Raw genomic sequence first — 25,062 nt, 5'->3', positions numbered from 1 at the left:
TGCTATAGTTTCTCATGTCAATTAATTTCTCCTGCTAGTCTCTTTCCCACTCCTTTAAATTAAGCAACAAACTTTAAAAAGAACCACAAATCCAAAATCTCTTGCAAAACATGAGTAACAGCTGATTTTATAACTCTATTTCCTGCGCTATTTAAAAAAACAAAAATACCTGCCAGTAGAGCTGAGTTAACATTATGGGCCAATTGCACACAAAGTTTAATTTTACAAGGCTATAAAAACAGCTCTCCCAGTCCCCTCACAACCTGAGCTACATTCCCACATCCAGAAAAGCAGTACAGTTCAGTTCATCTTTCCAGCAGCAGTTCAGGTGTGGCCAGAGCCATTGCAATAGATGAATTTAACTGTGGTCTGCTTCTTTAGTGAGCAGTGAGGCTGGAGAATGCAGTGGTCCTGTCATGCCTGACTTTCTGGATGGGTTAAGTGTATTTTTGATGCAGAGGTGGATGCAGGACAACACAAGGTTGCCAGTTAGGGATCACAAGATCATCATAGTTTTGGGGCACTTCAGGATCAGCCTTTATCAATAGCTGTACTTTGGCTAAAAAATTACATCAGTGGCTGTCTTTGGCTATTTTTGTACAGAAGTAGAGTGAGAAACCTCTTTTCTGGCAGAAACTGATACCTCATTTCTCTTTGGCCTGAAAACAACAGTGTGGACTCCACAAGCAGCTCTGCACTTTCTAGTGGCTACTGTTAGCTTCAAGGCACAATTCAAGAGATGAGTCAGGAGCTTTAAAGCTCCTCACCCAAACATTTTTTTTCCTGATGTTTAATTTATTCCTTCAGGGTCCAATACCCCATAAGATCCTAGGCTGCACAAGGAGAACCCCTTCTGACTCCATCACCAAAAACTACCAGCAAGTAAGGCACTCTCATTCTGTGGTCTCCTCTGACAGAAAATTAAGAGGCAGCACAGCATGACCAGGGGATTTGGATGTGGATACACCACACAAAACTCTCACCACACCAGCCTCAGCTGCTAAGTGGCAATTCCATCTTCAGCTTACAGACATCAGATATGATGCTGGTCCAACCTTTACTGGAGCATGGATGGGACCACAGTGCCTGCCTGTCCTCCCTGTGCTGACCCAAAGCATCACCTGAGCTGGACAGCTTGCTCCCCACACTGGGTTTGCCAGCACTTCCACCAGGAAAAGAAAAAAATATATAATGCCAACCGATGAAAAAATACCTCAGCCTTGTCTCTCCAGCTTATTAATTCCAGCTGCATCGTCTCAGATGGAATTACATTATAGTATATCACTGTCATTGTCACTGTCACAGCATTCAAATTACGTTAAGTATGGCATAAAACAAGCAAAAGCACAAAAGCAGCAGTGGAGCTCAGTATCACTCCATCAGTTCTGCCGCTGGCAGTCACAACCACGTGCTCAATCAGTGCACTGTGGATATACTGGGTTTCAGAGACACCTTCCTTTCTTATGGTGGAGGAGTCTAACATACTGCTGCTACATAGTCCAACAATTTATGGAGTCCATGATAAACCACTGCATCATTTTTCAAGGTCCAAGAACTCTATAAGCTTGGTCAGTAAAATGTGCTAAGAAATAACTCATCCCCAAAAAAATGGTGATGGCAACTACAGAACTGCAGCTCTATTAAGTCCTTTTTTTTTTTTTTGTATGGATAAGTTTAGCTGAAAGCAGTATTAGTGACAAATTGCAGCCTGGGGAAATTTTCAGATCAAGGTAATAATGCTATGAGGCAGAATGATTTGCTTTAGTGTTGCTATATAATGCTGCCAGTTCCCTCCAACTGGACACTAACTGCAGCCAGAGGCCACCTTGCTTAAAAAAATATCTAAAGAAATATTTTAGCACTAAACCTGTCTGGAGTAATAAAAAAAAAAAAAATCCCAGAGCATCCTTCCCAAGAAGGGGCACTGGGAAAGTGAAATTGGGTAAAAAGTTCAACAAGTAAATGATTCATGGCTGATGACAAGCTAGTGCCTTCGAGCTGAAGGAGGTGGTCTCAAGGTAATACTGCTGAAACAGTAGGTGGGAAGGAATTTCTGGAGGTCTCTAATCCTGCTAAAAGGTGTTCAGGGCCCTGCCCAGCAAGTCCTAAACACCAACACCACAGATGTCACCCCTTCTCCAGAATCTGGTTCCAGAGTTTGATCAATTCTTGGCAAATTTTTCCTGTTTTACCTGGTCAGATTTTCTCATGTCCCAACTCGTGCCTGCTGCCCCTTCTCCTGTCCCAGTGCACCCCTGAGAAGGGTTTGGTCCATGCTCCAGCTCTGACCACCTCAGTGGCTTTCCTGGATCTGCTCCTGGTCCTTGTGCTGGGACAGGGACACCGAGCACTCAGGCTGGCAGGGAATTATCAGAGGGGCAGAATTCCAGCCATGGACCTCAGGGATTCCGGCCCTGGCCCTCACAGGGATTCCTGTCCTGGTCCTCACAGGGAATTACCAGAGGAGCAGAATTCCAGTCCCTGTCCTCACAGGGAATTGCCAGAAGGGCAGGATTCCAGCCATGGCCCTCAGGGATTCCTGTCCTGGCCCTCACAGGGAATTACCAGAGGGGCAGAATTCCTGCCATAGCCCTCACAGGGAATTACCAGAGGGGCAGAATTCCTTCCATAGCCCTCACAGGGAATTACCAGAGGGGCAGAATTCCTTCCATAGCCCTCACAGGGAATTACCAGAGGGGCAGAATTCCTTCCATAGCCCTCACAGGGAATTACCAGAGGGGCAGAATTCCTGTCCTGGCCCTCACAGGGAATTACCAGAGGGGCAGAATTCCTCCCATAGCCCTCACAGGGAATTGCCAGAGGGGCAGGATTCCTGCCATGGCCCTCACAGGGAATTACCAGAGGGGCAGGATTCCAGCCCTGGCCCTCAGGGATTCCAGTCCCTGCCCTCACAGGGAATTACCAGAGGATCAGGATTCCAGCCCTGGCCCCTCACAGGGAATTACCAGAGGGGCAGGATTCCTGTCCTGGCCCCTCACAGGGAATTGCCAGAGGGGCAGGATTCCAGCCATGGCCCTCACAGGGAATTGCCAGAGGGGCAGGATTCCAGCCATGGCACTCAAAGGGAATTACCAGAGGGGCAGGATTCCAGCCCTGGCCCCTCACAGCATTCCAGCTGACAGTGGATGCAGTCAGTCCCTCTGCCTGGGCACACTGCTGACCCCTGAGTCCCCAGGTACTGGGGCACTGGAGCACAAGCTGACCCCAGAGGAACACCACTAACAGCCAGACACCAATTTGAGCTCAGTGGCTCAAACAATTTTCCATTTCTCCCTTTCTCATCTGTAACCAATTTGGCCATAAGGATGTCAGGATTTTCCTTTAGTGATAAACACAGGCACTCTCTCTGTGCCTGCCTGCCTTTCTCAAAGCTCCTTGATGCCATGTCTCTGTGTCCTCCTGGGATGGGCTACTCCACTCTGCTTTGAAAGAGAACCAGCAGCAGGATCTGAGGGGACTGCAGAGGTGGAAAGTGCCTGTCCCAGAGCAGGTGGAACAGAAGCAGCTGGGAGCAGCATGCATCAAAGGAGCAGAAACCATCTGATGCCACAGCCAGTTGCAGGGAAGGAGAATTGTTTTGATCATATTCACCTTTTGAGATTTAGAGCAGTTTAGCTCCTGCAGAGGCTTCTTTCTTTCTACAGCATGAGAAAAAGACATACACTTCTAGCCTCTCCAATCTCCCTCAATTAACTCTCCTTTCTGCTGTCAAACCTAAACTTCCACTCTGACCTCCACCGACTCCATAGCTCCAGATAAAGCTTGTCCATCTACCAGACAGGATCTGCAAGCCAAGCCCCCCTGCTTCTGGAGGGCAAATAAAACCTCCAGCAGCAACAGCACAGGGATGAGCAGGGAAGTCAGGACAGGAACTCCTCACCCAAAACAACAGGTCCACTGCCTGCCCCAAGAGGAGACTACACAAAGTATTCAAAAGCAAGTCATTTATATTAAACATTTTTTCAGCCTTCCCTTCTAAAATCGACTTGAGTCTGCCTTAGAAACTCCTGATGTACATTATCTCACAGAATTTGACTGCTCTTGCTTCCACAGTGCACAGCCACAGATTTCCAAGCCTTGCCTTTCTTAAGAAGGATCTGGAACTTGGCTATAAGCAGACACTATGTAAAAGCAGCTTTGAAGCCATTTGACCTCTGTAATTCTCCCTGATTTTACACGGATGACAAGGGTTGAATCTGTTCTGCCTCATTGTTGCAAATGAGTACGTGGATCCACTGTTTCCCAGAGGTTTTAATAACTCCTACAGCAAACCAAGTTTTATGTGAAAAATGTCAGGAAACAAACTGAAAACCATTTGCCTACAGCATTTCAGAAGGAAGATGACATGGCAGCCTACCCTCTCCTCCTGTAAAGTGAACCATTAAAAAAGGCAGGAATAATATTCTTTGTTCCTGCCATGTAGCACAGGGTGGGCAGCACATGCTGTCACTGACAGCTCCTTTGCTTTCTTAGCACTTATTCTTGCCTTGCAATGAAATGTGAGGAAGAAAAATTATATCTGAATTGCCCAGCATTCTTTGGATTTGTTTTAAATTGTTTTCTCAGTAGCCACTCTCCCATTCTACGGGAAATACATAACAACCACCAAATCACCCCTTTTGTAAGACAGTGCCCACTGCTGCTCCAGGAACTGTGGAATGGGGTTCCCATGTACACAGGCAGAAGGAACAAAATCCTTCTTTTTCCAATCCAGAGCTTTTTCCAATCCCAACAACCTTCAGTGCACCAAGCTTGAAACCACCGGAGCCTTCTCACAGAAAAGCAATGATTTGTAACTATCCTGAATTTTAAAGATGATCAAGGCAGTCCCACTAAGAAGACACAACAGTTAAAGGGATTGTGTTGAGCATCTTCACACAGATGTAAAATTGGATTTCCAACAGAGTTTATCCTCCCTGGGGGCTCTGGAACCCCACCCATCCCAGCACAGCAATCCTGCCCTGCACAGCACCACAGCAGCCACTCCGCTCCTGACATTACACCACCAAAACACCAGAGACAGCCAGAGAGAAAGAATAAATCTTTCAACCAACACAACTCAGGGAGGTTTAAAGGCAGTTCTCGCTCCATACCATTCATCTGAGCGATGCCAGGGCACCAAGGAGAAAGCAGCAGTCCAGGAGTCTCTGGCAGGGTCAGAAGCCAGCTCAGAAAAGGGCTGCCTGCACTCCTGACCCTGCTCATCACACAGCAGCATCAAGGGTCTATTTCATTTTAGCCTGCAGGTGACTTTCACATTAAACCCATCCTTACAACCTCCTTGGAACAACCACCATCACAATCCCAGTACTCTGGATCATTCAGCTCCCTCAAGCTTTCTTGTGTGAGCCTCCAGGCCTCCTGCATTTAGGTGCTGGAGCCCCATATATAATGCAATACATCATCAGATCTGCTCTCCCTGCAATATTAATGCCAGCTCCCATGTTATTTCTCACCAACCTGACTACCATGCATGTAAAATGTCTAAAGTAACTGTGGTTGGAAGAGCAACACAAAACATTAAGTCATTTAACAGGGGGAAAAAAGCCTTGCCTTTCAGTGGCAGTGCTGTTCAGAGCACATGGCAGCGAGCCTGTTTTACACCTCTAATGTACAACCCAGCAGGATAAATGCTAAAGTTGGAAACTGCAGCACTCAGAGTTAAAAAGTGCCAGAATTCAAGCTGCCTGAACAACACTAATTTGACCCTCCCATGTGTATAAAGTCTAGAATTATGCAACTAAACTGTTTCCCTTCATAATCTGTCTCACCAAGGGCACAGACTGGCTGGTGCTCACTCCACATGATATTCCTTTTCCTTTCAAATGGCACATTATTCTGTTTGTTCTTCAGAGGGAAGCCGTAGCCTTATTTGTCACAAATCATTCAAATCCCATTCTAAAGGCAAAATTTTTATCTTGAAGATAAACAAGTTATCCTCCCTAACGACCCATGTGAGACAAGATAATAGCATTGCTGCCGCGCCACAAATGGGAAATGAAAACAAGGAGATGTAAGTAAAACGCTTCCCTTGCTTTTGGATGCCTTAACTGAGACTTCCAAGATGTGATTTTCAGGAAATTTAGAAGTTACTATAAAGCACTTCATGATACATCTACCCAGCACAGCTCAACAACTCGCACAGCCCACCAGGGAAAGTTTAGTTTAAGCAACATACTGAGGGTAATTTGAGAATCCAAAGGCACACAAGTCGGGCAGCACTCCAGGACAAGGGACAACTGCCTCAGCTGCTGAGGCATCCTTCCTCCCCCAATGGTTCTCCCACCCTTCTTCACCTTCATCAGGCACATTCTTCAGCTGTGACCCACAAACAAGGCACCCTGCCCTCTGACAGACACCGTGGCTCCTGATAAACAGCCCTTACGCTCCAAAATGGTGATCCCCTTCAGATTACTGAAAACTTCCATGATTTTGGAAAGATACTTGTGAAAGCTCCTCCTGCAGCATCAGGAGGCTGTGCACTCAGACCATCACTGGAGGAGGATGACATTTCCTGCAAGAGGGTGACTTCTCAGACTCCTACAAGGAGCAAGACACTGATTCAAGTCTTTAGACAAGATCTTCCCCATTCACAGCTCCCTGTCCTTATTTTCCTCTCCAGTCTTGGTCTTCCTGTTTATATTCATCCCCTTATGCCTCACTCGCTTTCTCTTCACCCCTATAATCTGAATTCCTTCACATCAGAACTGCCTTGCTTCCACAATGCTCTCATTCAGGCTTCTTGTCCATGAGCCTCTCCCAGCTCCTGATTTCCACTGGACAAGGACCAGAGCAAAAAGGTTCTTCACTATCCATCCTACCCCTTCCCAGAGCCCTGCTTCAGCTCCCAACACACTCCACATTCCCTGTGTTCTTCAATGAATAATGCTGGAATGGTTTAGTAAAAGCAAGTTAAAGACAGGAAGAGAGGAAAACACTTTAAAAGGACAAAGCATTTCCTATTTCTATTCCAAGTGCTGTGGTGAGCATAATTATGCAAATTCAAAAAATTGTCATAATTGACCTTTTCAAAACATGTGTGTCCATGGGCCTAACATACAATTCTTTGGTGAACCTTGAAATTTATTAAAGGTCAGCAGCTCTAAAACTTAATTTCATTTAATCATTAAAGAACTTATTTAACATGCAGCCATCCCAAATCTTCAAGGAATAACAAATTTGCTAAAAAAAACAGGTAAAAATTTTGATGCATGGGACTACAGCAAAACCTGTGGCTTTAAAAAGCTGTGGAAAAAAAAATTTGAAAAGTTTTTGCTACAGAACCTAGCAGTTTAGTTGTTGTTCATTCTGAAAATGTAACAATGCCAAAATCCAAAGGTCCAGGTCCATCTGAAGCCCTGGAAGCAGATCTGGTAAATGGTCAGAAGTCACTCCTGATTCAAACTGAGTTAATCCCAGCAGAGTGTGGAGTAAGTCTAAAATCTCATTGTGTTTAGACTCTCCAGGGCTTGGCTGTCTCTTCTGAGCTCCTGCTCCAAGAACTGTCACAGATCTTTGTGCTCCTTTGGGGAAAACTGTTCTCCACCTTTACAATCTCACTTGCAGCAACACAGTCTCTGCCCACCTCCAAACCTGGTTCTTTCTGTGAAAAGTTCACACAGACCCTGGCACAGCTCCTGGTGAAATGAAACTCCATGAAGATTTCTCTGACATCAGGACTGGCCAAAGAGGGATTTTGGATAGAACTGGCACAAAAAGAAAACCAAAACAGGAAAACCCCACATTTTCACAAACATTCACAAGCCCCAGTGTAGCTACTCCTTTGCTATATTATTTTTTATGCAGGAGCTATTTGAGAAATTTCAAGTTGTTTTTGTTTTTTTTTTCTTCCAGGAAAGTAAAACACCATAACAAATAGACAAAGCTGCCCTTAATTAGAACAGGAGCTACAACACAAAATACTGATCCTATTCCAGGACAGAAATGACAGAACTGTGGCTTTCACCAAGGGAATGAAACAATAAACTTATAAACAGCTGAGGGCCACACCAAACCAAATTTGCTGCCAGAGCACCACGGAAGATCATGGATCTATGACAATTTCTACCAATGAAGGCAGTTTGTCCTTGAAGCTCAAGGTTATTTCTTCACTAAACACCAAATCTTTTTTCTGGAATTTACATGCAGTACAAGCCTTTGTTTCCCCAACTTAAATCTTTTGCCCAGCAGCACCACAGTCTATAGGATGAATGTCTTTTTTTTTTTTTTCCATCAGTATCTACACTCTGAGAAATGTGTTGCTTGAACTGTTTCTTGTACAACAGATGGAAGGACATTATAAAATATGGGATGGCTCCCTAACAGGCTCTTTGAAATTCAAATAAGGTTACATATCCTTCACCTCGCCATACAAGACCACAACAGGGTTGATTACAGAAATACTAGCACAGGTCTGTGTCAAATCAATAACGTGACACGGTGTCAAGCTTATCAGAGGGGTTTAAATGTTTATTTGCATTTAGTGCCTGCCTGCAGTGCCTGTCACCACCAGGAACATTCCAGGAAGTCCCAAACAGCCAACACAAGGACACCAAATATAGCCTGGGACACAGCAGCTGGAACTGCCACAGTTATTCCATTTTCATCCAAGAGGGTGAACAACCTGGGATCCATTTCTGGAGATAATGCAATAGCACAGTAATTATCCAGCAGCCAGACAAATAACTTGTGTTAGCTGGCAGACCTTTCTCTTGCAGCTCTGCCCCCACACACGTTCCAGGAGGTGGTGCTGTCCCTTGGAAGCACTGAAATCACTGGTTTCTCTTTGCAGACAAAAGCTTCAGCAGATACAGGGCACTTTATGCCAGTGCACGAGCTGAAGACTCGACTTTCATGAAAAAGTAACTGTTAAATGCACATTCAACGTTCCTGAGAATTCCAAGCCTCGCAGCTCCTAATCTGAATGTACTTGTTCTGGAGAGAACAGCAGCTCTTTAATGCTCTGCATGAATTCAAACCACGGGCTGTTACTCACAGAGAATAAACCTGTTGTGTCACCCATCTGTAACAGCCATCTGGGACAGATGTTTGAAATGGAAACTGCCACAAGATTTAGGGTTCACTATTAACCTACCTTACACCTTTGTGAACCAGTATCACAATGTGTATTTATAACACCTTGAGCAGTTACCCCTCAGGTGGCCCAAGAAGAAATGATGGATCCCACCTGGCTGAAGGAAGCTGGACAGATACTTCACATTGGTGCCCTTTCCTGAGAAATCAACAGTCCAGAAAGCAGATCAGTGCTGTGCCTGTACCATCCCACCCCATCCCACCCCATCCCTGCTGCTTGGAGAGCTGAAGCTCACTTGAATCTTTTATGGCCATGGAATTGACCGTATATTATGTATGCAAAGTCAGACAGACTATTTGTTTGCTCTCATTTCCTTGCTACCAAGAACCTTGGTTTCTTAAGCCAAATAAATCACCTTTAAAGCATATTAACGATCAACAAACATAAACATTCTTCACAAAATTCTGAAACAAAATTATTAGCTATTCACATCCTTCTATAAATTTCACTGCATGTCCATCTGGCAGACAGCTGCATTATTTATTTGCTGTCACACTCAGTAAATTGATTTACTGGCATTTAAATGTGTCCTCTTTACTCATTACAATTTCAGGGATCGCTCCAGCACTGCCAACATTGCACCAATGACCTGAGTTTCAACTTTTAATCTCTCCTAAGATTGAATTCCACATGCAAAGCAGTATATGAAGAGACAGAGGAAACTGAAGGACTAAGGTGCTTTGATTTAAAGTTCCTTGACCTCTATACACGAACAATTTGGTGAGAAGGTTGATTTAATGACTCAAATGCAACGTACACTTTTTTGAGTGCAAGGTAAACTTCAGAACTGGCAACACTGCTGTGCAGAACTAAGGTGAGTGGACTTGATGGACAGGAAAGAGGAATGAGGCCACATCCTTGGAGAGGATTAGTGCCCTGGAAAGTTTGGGGCAGGTGTGGTTTACCCTGAGCCACATCACCTGCATGCTGTCCCAAGTGTGCTTCTATCAGCTGCAGTGCCAGGGACCAGAACTCCAGCCCTGGAGATATTTGGGGCTGGCAAACAGCAGCAGCCCCCAGCCCAGCCCAGCCTGCATTTAAACACAAGCAGCACCCACCAGCTGGGAAAACCCATCAGAGCACATGAGACTCGAGGTGCCCTGGGCTATATTCCAGGACACTGAGTGAGAAGTGCAAGAGACTTTCAAGAAAAGATGCAAAGACCCCCAGGACTCCAGGACCATCCCCACTGCCCGAGGCACTTCTGTGCTGCCTCTGGAAACTGCACTCCAGCTGAAATAACACCTTCTCCCCTCCACTGACAGCCCCAGGCAGCACAGGAGCCAAACAGAGCCCTGACCTGCAGCTCACAGCCACCCACATGAATACAGCCACAGCCAAACCTCAGGAAAAGTTGGGGTTTTGATCATGCCTCACTAGAGAAAAACGTAATTAAAACCATTAGGTTTGGAAAACTTCCAGCCCTATGAATCTGACAAAGACATTTATGATGATAGAAGAATAATAATGTCCAGTAAAATCCCCTGGACATAGAAGCACTAAAAGTGTTTTACAGTCAAAAATCCAAGGAAAGAACATTTTAAATAAGTTAATATGCATCTTCTATAGAAAAGGAGCAGCATGACTTTTATATATCATAAAGTGAAGCTTGGCTTCACAGCTATCTGTATCCTATCACACTTTTCCTGTCAGACTAAACATCTCTTGTTTTGATGCAAACAGAGCAATTCCTCTCACAGGGTATTTTTGATGAAAATGAACTTGAGGCTTAAAAAAGAAGAGCCCAAGTCCCTTCTGTGACAGCGAATTTCTGACGCTTCGATCCACTCTGCGCTGCCAGGCTTCAAAGGACACCCAGGATGAGAAGGAATTCATGACACCATCCACCAAGAGGGGTGCATTACAGTACAGCATATTAACATGCTTGCTCTTTTTATTGATCCATGCAGGAGGTTCTTAGTTGAGGTAAAATTAAGAGAAATGTCTCATTTACTTGGAAAAAAAAAACAATTTCACAGTTTTTGGAGAAAACATTTGGCAGAGTGCTGCCATCTGCACCAATATTTGAAAACCAAGCCATTCAAACATGCATAATTTACTTAATCTTAGCAAGATATTTGAAAATTAGAGGCCTTTTATTATATTTTCCAAAGCAGCATCACTTTGCATATTGAGCATTAGATCCATCTGGAAAAGTGACACTCAAAACAACAATGCCTTTTCAAGCCCATACCACCTTGTTGTACCAGGCTCTTCCTACACACTCAGCATATGACTTCCAGAAGCTGCTTTTGGAAAACAAGGGTAAGGGGAAACAAAATCTACAGAGAAGGTTCAAATAGTGACAACACGACAATTATAAGCCTCTCAAAAGCATCTATACTCGAGTGTTGTGATGACTTCCTGCAGTTTCTCCTGTTTATTTTAGAATCAGGCACAAGAGAGCAGCTTAGAACTCCTTTAGTGAACAGGTTTGAGAGCTTTAAGAGGTTAAGAATTTCACAGCTGATTATACTGACAAATAATTCCAATTTTGGATCAGTCCAAGCAGTAAGCGACATAAGAAAGGAATTTCCAACACACATGCGCTGGAGCTGGAGCCTGTTTGGGATTGCACCTGTCAGAGCCCAGAAACTGAAGACAGACTGTGGCCACTTGTAGTTTATTTAAAGAAAACATCTTCTGTCACCTGCCTCTCTGTCATCACCCTGGTTTTGTTTCATGTATTTGCTGTTCAAGCCTGGGAAAGGTGGAATGAAGACTTTGTTGATTTGAACTAAACAGCACAGCTGCCCACCAAACCTTCCTGACTATGGCACTCTACCTGACCACAGTGCTTAGAGCACAGAAAAAATCCTTCCATTTTATCCTGAGACCTGGAGCAGGCACCCAGGAAAGGGAGCAGAATGCAAGGAAAAGCTTCTGGAATGATTCACTACCAAAGCAGTCAAAACCAAACACCGAGAGTATCATTAAGCTTTATTGCAACACATCAGTGATGTACTCAGGGTAAGGCTTTGGGGAAAAAGGTTGTTGCAAAGTCCCTGTGCACAGCCTGAAAGTTTTTAATACCAGCCTGCCAAACCTTTACAGGCATTTGCTAAGAATCTGGAAGACTACAGCCTTCAGAGCAAGGTGAGCCAACCACAGGAGGGGCACTGCCAAGCACGAGTGAAAAAGAAATCCCAAACTGACTCAAGGCTGTTTGCTGCAGAAAAACAATAAATTTCCAGGAAAATGTTCCAAACAGATGAATCTTACCAAGAGGCTGGATATGAACTGTTCATCCAAGAAATGCTCAGCAATGAAAGATTAACGTGCAATTTACTTTAGGGGCTTTGAACATAAAACCATCCTCCCACTTTCAAATCTACTTTCCTGGATTTCTTTGTGCGGAATATTTACAATACCCACTTTCATTCTTAAGCAAACAGCAGAAAGAATATCTTCTTTGAGCAAACAGGTCTGGACAGACTGCAGAAATTTTCCAAATATTGATTTTGTTAGGGATGAGCTTGAAATTTCCATCTTGTTTCATTTTCACGCTGAATGAACTTTTAGAAAGTGATCTTTTAAAACAAATGTATTATACTGCATTAAAAGAAGATAATTAAACCACTTCAGATAATTAACTGAAACACCTATGATAACTGAGTAATTGAGAACAGTAGGAATTTTATCCTTCATAAATATCCTTTGTCCTAAGAGGTTCTGTCTTGCTCAGGCAGGGCCACAGGCAGACACTGGCCAGGATGTGGTTACTGGCAGGATACAAAAGCAAGTCAGCCAACTTATCTAGAGTGATTTATTCTACAAGCTTTTTCTCCAGTAGCACTTTCAGTCAGGTCTCTTCCCACTCCTTGTCTATCAGGTTTTATAAAACTTACCCTGATACCTTTGGATTTATGTTCTAGCAAACCAGATTTGGTGAATACAAATAAGTGAAGAAACTGAAAATTCAATATATAAGCCTTTATTTCTACTGAGCACTAAGTTAAAAAAATGTGATAGGGAATGCAGTCTCCACAATGTTTGTGTAAAGCATGCTGAGCATCCAAGAATCACAGGAGAAGCATTCATTACCTGCTTGCAGTTCTCTGGCTGTCTAATGAGATCTGTTTCTGTGACAGAAAAATGTCTGAGGTTCTGGTCCATGTGGGATCCACTTGTGAATAAATGGATCTGGAAGAGATAATAATTTAAAAGATCTTTGTCAGTTGAAGGAGCAGATCATTAATGACCAGCCAGCAGCTGCTGGGTTGGCAAGGTGATGTGACAGTGCTTACAAACCCTTTCCCAGTGGGTCCAAGTGTGAGTCCTACACCAGCACAGCTGCCAGGATGGAAGGGATGCACATGCACCACAATCAGTGCAGGAAATGCTCCACCTGCCACAACCACACGCAGGAATTGCAACCACGGCTGCCACAGCAAAACTGAAGCTTTCTCTCTTCATCCTGTCTTGAAGACTTTTTCCTTTCCTTTTAAGCAGAAAATGCTACCTAGGTACAGCAAGGTTCTCTTTTGCTGCTCTATACTGTTGGCTTTTGCTTACCAAGACCTTGTCCCAGCTGCACTGGTGATGGTATCATCAATTACGTGATGAAGAAGCTTCCCAAGTTAGTCAAGGGAACAATAAAAAGCAATTCCTCCTATTCAGAGCTGATCCCTTTGTTACTGTAATAACTGCAGCTGCCAAACAAGATAGCAGTGCACATTTGTCAGACAATCACTCATATTTCATTAATATTTCTACCAGAAGACAGAGAATGTTTCCTGCTTTTCTTCCTTTATTCAAATACCAACTTTATCACTCACTTGGGTATTGACAACTATTTTAAAGTTGACAGGCACTGGGTAATTATCAACCCTTCCGTGAAACTTCAGAATATTTTAGCGTTCCTTCCCCAAAACTCACTGCTGGTGACAACCATCTGTCACATGTGCAGAGCTATGCCAGTTTAAAAATAAAAGAGCACCTCCCCACACAATGTTCTTCCTTTCCACTTGCCACTCCTCTCTCTCCCTGCTGCATTCTTGCGTAACTCTGGCTGCCAAACCTTTGGGTCCCCAGCACTGAATTTCAGCCCCTTTTCCAAGGTAGGTGGCAGCAGCAAAGCTGGGTGAAGCCCAGAACAAATGCAGTAAAGCTGTAACAACAGAGGGATGAGGTGTTCCCCTGAGACCTGACTAGATGGGCACCGAAATAACCCAGTATTTGTATTTTTACATGATAATTGATAACTAACAGAAGATAAACAAGGCTTGAAGAGGGAAAGAGCACCAAAGCAGAAGTAGCAGGAGAGAGGCAGAACATGCACAGCTGGTGCTCCTGGCACTGGAACACCCCGAGGTGGAGGCAGGTCTGACTGAACCTCACCCCAACCTTTCCAAGAGAGCACAGCCCCACAATCAGCACCTCTTCTGGGGAGATCCCAGCACCAATTCCTAAATGCCCTTGAGCTCAGACAAGCTGCTCTCCCCTGCAGGGTGCCTAATTCACCTAGAGAAGATGAATTAGTTCTCACACACTTGTGCAAGAGAAAAAAATTCTACTGCATTAAAGAATGTGCTTCTGAGCTCTAACAGCAAATTCACCTTAGGGGAAAAAAGGGAAGATTTTCAAAACAAATAGACAAAAAATATATAAATAAACAAGGTAGCAACTCCCATAGCAACATGGTTGATTTTTCATGTCAGGATACAGATGCATCTAACAATTGCAGTTTAGCTCACTCATAAATTACTGACATTGAGGTAATTACCCAGCACCAGTCCCTGCCCTCTGTTATTCAGAGATCAAGACTTTGTCCTTGTCCCTCTGCTCTTACTACCTCAGACACAGAGGTACAACCCATCCAATCCACTGCACTACATCTTCTTTTCTATTGCTGATGTTAGAGGGGTCACAAGAAACCACTCCATTCACAGGTGGTAATTCCCAGTGCTGCTCTGCATTCTTACTGACAATACAACCCTTGTTCTTCATTTCCAAGCATATTGAAACCATTATTGTTCCTTTACCATGATCTGATAGCTCCAATTATGTTAAACTCTTCTTCTATCACCGAGAATTCCATTTAAAATCATTTTATTCTTACCAACCCATATGCACAGCCCATAATCAGATATTCACCTGCTTAAATAAAAAAAAAAAAAAATCATCTCTGAACCTGATCTAACCACTCACTACTTCAGGATGAAGGATAGCTGAAAATACCCCCAGGAAATCCATCAGTCTTGCAGAAACTCATCTGTTCCTCTATTTTTTATAACATGCTGATTTTGGCTCAGTGCATTTAACAGAGCCTCCCCAAAAATGTAAGTTTTAAACTACGCAGGTTCCTGTTTTGCTGAAACCATGCAAGGCCTCTCACCTACATTTTTTAAGGTAAAATGGTAACTCAAAGACTAAATCAAAACAACTGCTCTCTCCTGTGAATTCAAGAGGGATCAAAACCCAGGCAGATATTTTTCTGGCATTTGACAGAAAGAAAAAGAGAACAGAAGGAAGCAAGAGATGTGCCTTAACACAGCCATTTATTCTCCACGTATTTGGAGGCGTACCAGGTAAATTTGTACCACTGAGAATTTCGAGGGAATTAGAATGGTATTACCACATTATCCTTTCAAAGAGAGCCAACCTGTCCATGTTTAGAAGCCATTAAAATGTTATTCAACAGCTCATAGCCTCAGGCTGCAAACTTCTCAGAAACAGAAGAGGTTAAGATTTCCCTCAGGAAGGTTTCCTCCTACAGCAGGACATGTGTGCCTCTGTAAGCTTCAACACGCCTTCTGGGAGCTGAAGCCACTGAGAAGCAGCAAAGATCCAGCAAAAGGAACAGCCGGGCAGGTCACCTAACAAACAATTCCCAGCACAGGAATTGGAGCAGCTGCAGCTCCAGGGAAGCTTCCCTCTCCTGGGGACTGCAGAACTTCATCCCACCAACCTCAGGTGGCCGCAGGCAGGACAGGGGAGACAGAGGACACGGCAACATTCACACTAAAAAATACAGAGTGGAAAGTAGAGCAGTCATCTTCTGGGTAAGAACATTTTTTCCAAGTGTGTTGTGTTCTTCTCAGAAAGGCCAAATAGAGAAAATGGCATTTTAGAGCCCGTGTGAGTCACAGAATGAAATCTGCAGAAGTGTCGCCACTCATTGACAAAAATTACAGCTCCTGATCAGCAGTAAATAAGATTGTTCCACAGCTGAGACACAGAACCTGGTACGTTATTAAACAGAGCGAGTAAAAGCCGTAATTATCATTTTGTAGAGAAAGCCCTCTGTAAATCTGTCAGCATAATTAAAAAGCATAACACTCATTAGCCTTTTGCATACTGTGTTTGGGGTTTATTAGAGGAAAGCAGAGGCTCATATAGAGGTCACACTGGGTCAGTTCCATCTTCCAACACATAGAATAGTTTAAAAGTTTTGGAATTAATGCAGTAGTAAAAGCAATTCCTCTAGAAAGAGTCACAAAATATCAATTATTGTTTCTACAGCTGTTCAATGGTGTAAGTATGTTATATTTGGTGTTACTGCTAACATTAATGTGGCACTGCAATGAAGTCCTCCCAAGGTCACATTTACCCTTCTATTCTACTTCTAATTCTGACTAAAATACAAATCAGAGCACTGCACTTTATTACAGCTCTGAGCAGAACTCCCACAGCTGCACACATAATATCAGTGTGGGTTCACATGTGGAGGAATTGGGCTCAGTTCCATCCTCCCGTGGTGGCAGCCCTGGCTGTGACAATCACCACCAGCACTGCTGCCCAGCAGTGACTGCTGGAGAAGGCAGCAATGACAGCTTTGGGAAACTGCATCAACACAGACACAATTCTCCCTCCTGCTTATTCCTCCAGACTCTGCAAATCGTGGTCCTGCAGCACAACTAACCTGTCTCTTGTCTGGCTGTCCTCACTTCAGCACACATTTTGCCTTAGAGAGCCACAAAGGGGGAAAAAAAAAAAGGTCCAAGTTTATTTCAAAGCACAGCTTCCACAGGAGGGTCATCATCTTCTCATCTCCCCTGTCAACAAGTTTAGCATGTTGCCCCATCAGCACATCTCTTCATTAGCTCATCTGGACCCTGAGAAGATCTCTGTTTGTGCTCCAGCTCCCGGGTTTGACCTGCTCTTAATTCTTCCTCGGCCTCATTAACTGTGAGCTGAGGCACTGGAGCTGCCTAATGATTTGTTACTGTCAGGTCTCACATAAATCACAGCACTGATGATGAGTTATGGAGGCATTTGCCTCACCTACTAGAAAAACCAGCATACCTTAAATAGAGGTAGTTTATCAGGGGGAGAAGATGCCAATCATTTCATTCTGAGTCACCTCTCCCAGCCCCACCACTGTGATCACAGTTCAAAAAGCCAAGGACTGCACAGGCACTTAGAGGGAATCACCACCTCTGCTCCCACATCAGCAGAGGTCAGAGAGAAGCAAAAGGTGATTTTAGATGCTGCACACACAGCACTTGATCCCTCTTCCCCAGGGCTGTCAGTCAGACATCTGCCCTAGCAATCAGCTCATGGAAAGAACAAAATCTAACCTCATTATAGTTTTTAGCACTGCTCTGTCAAACACAGGATTAAAACCAAGAAGGCATCTTCATTCAAAGGTAAGGACGATTCTGACAACTTTCTGATGTGTGTTTTGGGAAGAAATTTCCCCAAACTGTTTTTAGTCTCAAAAAAAGGTTTTCTGTGAAAGTTTTGAGTACAGTAATAGCTGGCTCCATTTAAATTATTTAAAGAGATATAAATGGAGAAAGGGGGAAAGCAACGATTAACTTTTAGGACTACCTTAAGAACTGTATTTTTTCATTTGTTTCTGGAGTCACCATCACTGTTGACTTTGGGACTGAAGGCTGGTTCCACCCTCAACAGGCACAGATTAAACAGGCACCTGAACACTCACAAATGGGAAGAGAACTGGAACTTCAGCAGTGCAGAGACCATGACTCATTCCTGATTTAAAAGCAGGTGAATTTTGGGTTCTGCTGAGATGCCCCCTTGTACTTTGGAAAGAGACTTTGCATTTTATTTTGGTATTACTGTCAATATTTATGTTTCACATTTTGAATCCACGTTTCCAATGAACTTAGAGTTCTGCATCGCTACTTCTTGTCTGGGGAACCAGAATGGTCTGTCTTGTTTCTACTGGGCATTTTCTGAGAAAAATGGCAGCAGCCTGTGGTTGCAGAAGTGACTAATGTGCCAACCTGCAAAAGAGACTTTTATTCAATTACAGCCTTACAAACACTGAACATTTTCTCACTGTTCTGCCACACTAGGGAAAGACAGAGGTGCTTCTATTCAGAGCAATTCAGTCTTATCTACAGGAAATGCAGAACTGGCAAACAAGAATCATTCCTACGTTTAGCTCCAGCTGACAGGCCTTTTAAATAATAAACCATGTCACAGTGGGTTAGAAGAAGCATTTACCTTGTGCAGAAGTTTGCAGTGCTCTTGGTGCTGAGCGTGCAAACTGCACCACTGCAGCCTCAGCCTCCCGTTTAACCACTGCAGGTATCGAACATCCACTCTGTCCTCAGCTCCTGCTTCACCTGGGCCTTCCTGGCTGCTGGGCAGCTCATCTTCACACTGGGAGCAGGAAAGAATACCAGACTTTAATGAGTTTCAACGTTTTCAAGTCATTTGGGAGTGAACAAACAAGATATATAGGCCAAAGAGGAGGAAAACCGCCCTAAAATGAAGTCGATTCCAGCAGTACAGAGAAATTAGAATACAGGACTGGGAACAGCCTAAACAAGGAGAGAAGTGTGGAATAAACACCAGCTTCTCAGCTGTGACGTGGTGAGCTGTCTCCTCTCCCATCTTTCATTTTCCACACCGAGGAAAACACAGTGTTCCTGAGACAGCAAGCATGTTCTTCACCCAGATGGGAAAAATTGACTAGATCCTAATATGTCAAAGAACATAAAAAACAGATTTAGCTCCTGCAGTGTCTCCCCGAGACCCTATTTTGTAAATCAACAACTTATATAGGGACAAAATCGTGGGCCTGTGCTTGTCCAGCTGTTTTCTTTTCTCCATCCAGCATTTCCCATCTGGCAGGATTGAGGAAAAGGAAAAATCATGCAGCTGGCAGAGACCAGGACTCCACAGAGGCTCTAGCTCTATCATTTTTTATATCATTGTTTTGCCTTTTCCCAGAGTCATTTGGAAGGAAGAAGAGAGAAGCAAAGAGTTTCCATTTGTTCATCTTGTCCCACTTTTCTTCTGCTGCAGATAAAAAGCCAACAGCAGCCAACCACCTTCATCTTCTGCATGAGATTTCTGCAGCACATTTCTGTCCCACCTCTTTCCCAGGGAGCACGGGGGACTCCACCTCCCCCAGCCCCTGGCACAAAGGGATCATTCACATGTACAAACAGATCTCCTCGTTTTCAGCTAACACTCCTGCAGATTGCAAATGAAAATGGGAAAAAGACAGGGGTAGCTTTACTTCTGATGCCAGTAATACCATCTAAAGCAAAGCCTTCCATTTCATGCAGTCTGCAGGAATTACACACAATAATCAACAACCCATCATTCCAAACATTTTTACCACAACATGTCATAAGGAGTAACACAGAACTGCAAAGACCTGGTTATTCAGAATGGATGTTTGCCAGTCTGAAAGGAAGTGTCTCCCAGCTCTTAGACTCACAAGACATTTCTTTAAAGTGGAAATTTAAAAAGTCTACTTGAAACATGACTGTTTTCAAGAAAACACTTAGGCAGATATTTGGACCCATAGACCTTTATGGTATTTAAACATATGTCCTTCCCTGCTTCACAGATTTCCACGTTCAGTAAAATCCTAAAAAGATCCAGCTGGCAGGCAAAGATTGAATGTGGCTCCAATTTGGATCCTAAACTAACAACAAAAACTGTGAAACAAAGCAATTTGATCTCGCCTTAAATGCAGATTTTAACAGAAATGTGTCTACAACCATGGTCAAATAACCCTCTAACACTTGTTTTAACCTAAATATCTCCAGCTGACAGGGCCTCTATTACAGTGAGTGTTCCTATTATTTATAAGCACAAAAATGCTGTTCTGGTCACATACCAAACTGTAGCAATATTACAGGTTTGTTCCTTTTTGCTCTGTGGCTCAGATAAACACAAGCCATAAATCACAGAGGTGTAGGGCTGGTAAAGGGCTTCTTTTAAAGGCACAGATTCATCTTTAACAAAAAAAAAAAAAAGAAAAATGAAAAAATAAAATAAAAATGAGTTTGTGCCACCTCCAGTGTCCCTCATTTTCCTCTTCTCCTTTGTGTCCAGGCTCCTAAACCAAGGCACTGTGTCCCAGGACGCTGCAGTCCAAGCTAAGTACCCCCACAGTTTTTTGGGACAAACCCCTGCTCTGCCCTAGGATGGTTTCTGGACCAGGAAAGCATGGAGCTATGATTATCAAGCTGTCCATTAGCATGATAAGGCAAGTAGCTGGACACTAGTCACAGCAGCAGAGAAAACCCACCTGTAAAGAGCATTAATACACCCCACAAAAGCAGCCAGAAAGCCACAAGGCCCAAACAGACTTGGGAATCCCAGGTTAAAACCTGCATTGTCCATAATTTACAGTTCTACTCCAACTTCCCTGGTTAGAGGTTTCAGAACAGCACAAATACTGCTCTCCTGGGGATTTATTTCAGGAAGGAATGGCATTAGACTCGATTGCTTTGGCAGTACAGTGACAAACACCATGCAGAGCTAATTTTATTGTAGCAACCTGCCTTATTAATATTAAAATAAGGAAGCCAGCCAATGCATTTTTAACAGGATCTCTCCATTATTTATTTCACAAACTGCACAAAAAATTTACTTCTGCTATGAAATACTTAGCCCGGCATAAAGTAAACAAGGTAAAAAAAAAACCAGGTCTTGCATATTATACTGTGACCTCAATTTCCAGTCCCATCTTTACAATCTAAGACTATTTACTGCTCTCCCAGTGGGTGAAAAATCACTAAAACACCAGCCCAAGCTACAGGCTTTGCTTCAAGCATCACTGTGAACTTATCTATTCTATGCAGCAATCCAGGTACACACCTACATTCACTCTGAGATACAGAAGTGCATATTTTTTAGTCCAGTTCACAAAGAGAGCAGCCAAGGCAGCTACCCAGAGACCTCAACAGCCTTGCCACACTTGGAATGCTCCAGAACACTTTTGGAAGAGATCATTCCACAGCCACTTCGTTCTGCTTGCAAACTCCTTGCTGCAATTGCTGCTTCTCTTTGATCCCTTTTCAGAGAAGGGTCAGCTACAGGAGTTGGAGCCACAGCCTCGCAGTACAAAAGTCATAGGAGCAAATATCAGTGCCCTCACCAGCATGCTGAGGTTCTTCTCCCATTGCTGGAGATACCTGAGCTGCTCTGGTCCCACTGGGCGATGTGGACCTGATCCAATTTAATCAATTTAATCAATTTAGGAAAATTGATTAAGCAGAAGATAGAATTAAACTCCTCATTTCCACTCCCACCATAAGTCACCCCAAAGGAGCTTTCCATCCTGAAGGCTCCAAGTACTGGTGTTAGAACTTTTCAGTATCCCCTCACTGGCAAGACTAAGAAAAGCAAGCACAAGCCTGATCCAAGTGACAGGCAGATATTGACACGAGCTCTCTCCAAGCCAGCTGCTGAACTATCACCCTGCCCACACCTCAGCAGAACCTGCTCCCTGTGCTAAAACATCCAGGAGAAAGAAACAGCTAAGCCCCAGAACAAATACACACTCCAAGACACCACCCATCACCATCCCAGTTAAGGTAGCTCATAAATACACCTGTGGCTTACTCAGACCTAAACATGGTTTATGTCCCAAAAGCACACATTGAACAGTTTTTGCAAGGCAGCCTAGAATTCAGCCTTTATCACACAAGTTTTGCCCTAAACATTCCATCCTAAGGTATTTCAAGTCAAATTAAAAAAAAAAAAAAAAAAAAGGGTGTCAGATCATTCCCAAAAGGTGTGAATAGGTTTGTGGTTAGACAATGCAGCAAGTGCATGAAAAAGAAAACCCAACACTGCCAAAGTCCTCCTGGCAGAATTGCTCTGAGCAGACAAGTCAGAGCCATGAAATACAGTGAACTGAAAGAAGCCATCAGATATGGAAGTGCTCAGAGGAAAAGAATAAGGGGTGGAGAAAGGAGGGTGTGAAAAAGACATGGTGCTATATCAATTTTCAGTCCCATTCCACATATCTGAGGAAACAACTCGCATGCAACGTGCTTAGAGAGAAATTAAAGATTAAGAAGTTTCAACTTCAACAGCAGAAATGAAGCTGTTCTTTTTGGTTTGAAATACAAAGCAATCCCACCTTATCAGAAATCACAGTGCAGGTGTACCAACAGTGGATGGAGATAAATTAAACAAGTACTTCATCGTATAAATACTTTATCAAAGAACAACACAGGCACCAGTGTGTTTGCAGACATGTGAGAAGGCAGCACTTTTTCCATTACTTGTCTATTTGAGGATTTTAGTGACTTGGTACAGAGCTCTTGCTCCATTCATACACTTTGAATTACACAAACTCCAAAATCTGATTTAATTTAATGCAGAATTCCTTGTAGGTCTGGCAACATGACGTAAGCAGGACTGCAGAGTTGCTGTGCAACTTCTTCTAGTCTTTCCATGCTATTCCTACTGATCTAGGAGTCTTTCAGGCTTATAAATCCTTACCTTAATAAACTCACTGTGTCCTTCAAAGAGAAGGCTGTGCTGCCTGCACTGCCTGGCTGCCCCAGAGATGCTCTTCTCTGACTGTGAGCTGCCACCTGTCGGCCCAGGACAGACCCCAGCTCATCCCCTCTGAGCTGTGGCTTTTCCAAGCATCTTCCAAACCCCTCCAAGCATCTTCCAAACCCCTCCAAGCACCAGCTCTGTGCCTCCACGTCTGGACAGCCAGGGACAACCCGCTGCTCATGCTACCCATGGAGAGCAGGGCTGCTGGGACACAGGAAAGATGTTTAACCCATGATGGAGGGAGGCACTGGGTCAGCTCCCTGCCACTGATCCTCCAGCAGAGCAACACAAAGCAACAACTGAGCCCTCCAAGGCATCCCCAGCCCGCTGCTCACCTGCTCTGGGCTTGCTCCGGGTCCAGGCAGAAAATATTTCCTCAGTCACCACTCAGACCTTAAGCACACAGCCTGCTATCACAAAGGTGGGCAGGAGCATATTTAGATCCTCACTGCAGGGCTCAGGAAAGGCAAGGCAATCACATAAATCAAGCCAATAAAGCAGCTTTTACTGAGCACTTGTTCTGAACCGCTCATAATTCAGACAATGGTTTTGATGTGACATAACATATGTTAACTTCTGTAATTACACATCTTTAAACAGAACATAATTTTATATTTTTTTTTTAATTAAATACCATAGCCAGAAATAACAGTATCAGACATGCTTTCTTAATTAATACAGCCATATATCTATCTGCAGGAGGGGAAAATGTGAAAAGGAACAATCTGAACAGATGAATGTGAAAGGGACAGCGCTATTTTCATTAATAGCACCATAAACAACACTAAATGGATTTCCTCCTAGACAAGGCAGGATCCAGATTAGATTTATGCAGGGAAAGATAGATGGTGTAAAAACCCATTCCCACATGGTGCACATACCAATTAAATCTCCAGATATTTGCATAGAAGAGTAAGTTTTCCACAAACATAAGTGCCCACAACATCGAAGTCGCGCTCATATGGCATTCAGCAATTAAAATGAAAAAAAACGAAGTCCTGTGTTTCTGCAAGGCCTTTTAGCTTTTAAATTTCTATGCCTTTTGTAAGAATTACTACTCACAACAGCACTCCCAAGAGCTTACTCTTGGCAAAGAGTGAAAAAGAGAAGGTGCTGAGGGAAGAGAGAAAATGTGAACACAGCTCTTAGCCATGCCTGCCTTGTTCAAACAAGTCTCTCTGGCAGTAGCCACGGGCCTGAGGCACCAAAGCACATCAGTCCTTTATCCCATCCCTCCCCTCTCGTTTGGGAGGTTATTTAAGAGCTCTGCAGTACAGCAAAAGCACTGTGCCTTTAAAAGAGCTCGGCAGCGCTGCCTAATCTTCAGAGCTGCAAGCTTTTAAAAGAACTGCTCAAATCCCAGTGCTCACTGCATTATATATTCAGACAAAATATGGAAACTAAATACCCTAAGAGCACACGTGACAGGGTGTCCCTTAACTGGGAGGGCTCATGAAATGCAATACACAGATAATGCCCTGCTCTGCTTTTCCCCCTGCCTGCAGCTCCAGCTCCCCTTGCCCACAGCCATCCCCTCGCTGTGGCAAGAGGGACAGCCCCTGGAACTCCTGGAACTCCTGGAAACAGCACCAGGAGAGAGCAGGCACAGCTCTGCCATGCCCCTCGCCACACGTTCCTTAAGGAAAAGTCCTCCTGAGGGAAAAGTGCTTCATTTCAAAGTGTCTCTCAGGTGAGTTAAACCCAGGTCACTCTCAGTGGAACACCAAAAACTGATGTTCACGTTTCACTCCAAAGGATAATCAGAAGGTACCAAAGGCACTGGCTGTTCCCTGGCACTGGAGGGCAGGAGAGGCACTGAAACATCTCAGACTCCCTCTTGTTTCCCCAGCAGCCAAGGAAGGAGCTCCCTGTGCTGGATTTTCCAGTATGACCACGGTAAATCTTCCTATTAGCTCACCACTCCTCATCTTCTCCTCACCCAGCTCAAGTGCCTGCTGCTGAACCCCATCCAGAGCACATCAGCTGGAATGTCAAGCTCAAGAAATTCTGCAATTCAGACATTACCAGAGACACAGCAGAGTCAATAAATTATAATCCTTTCCAACCAGTTCAGACCTGTCTTTTAGAGTGTTTTACTTTGACATGCTGTCTGGGAAATAAAAAAACAACAGAAAAACAAACACCTCTTAATTGTGCATTCACTGTGTCAAGCAAAGGGAAATGTTGGAGACTGCACATCTTCCAGGGTAGCA

At 43.8% G+C, this 25,062-nt stretch overlaps 1 protein-coding gene across 1 annotated transcript in view; it reads right to left on the bottom strand.

Moving 5' to 3' along the window:
• The window catches only part of TEDC1 (tubulin epsilon and delta complex 1), a 66,613-nt gene that overhangs the window by 28,751 nt on the left and 12,800 nt on the right, over positions 1 to 25,062 (bottom strand). The window contains exons 4-5 of the mRNA XM_058842831.1: positions 18,533 to 18,691; positions 13,160 to 13,258 (exon numbers count right to left, since the gene is read on the bottom strand). Of these exons, the coding sequence (XP_058698814.1) occupies positions 13,160 to 13,258; positions 18,533 to 18,691 (258 nt within the window). The remainder of the gene's footprint in view (positions 1 to 13,159; positions 13,259 to 18,532; positions 18,692 to 25,062) is intronic.

The sequence above is a fragment of the Poecile atricapillus genome, chromosome 7 (genome assembly GCF_030490865.1).
Source record: "Poecile atricapillus isolate bPoeAtr1 chromosome 7, bPoeAtr1.hap1, whole genome shotgun sequence".
In the NCBI taxonomy this organism is placed as follows: Eukaryota; Metazoa; Chordata; class Aves; order Passeriformes; family Paridae; genus Poecile; species Poecile atricapillus.
The sequence above is the reverse complement of the archived record's forward strand: the minus strand, read 5'-3'. Positions and strand labels throughout refer to the sequence as shown.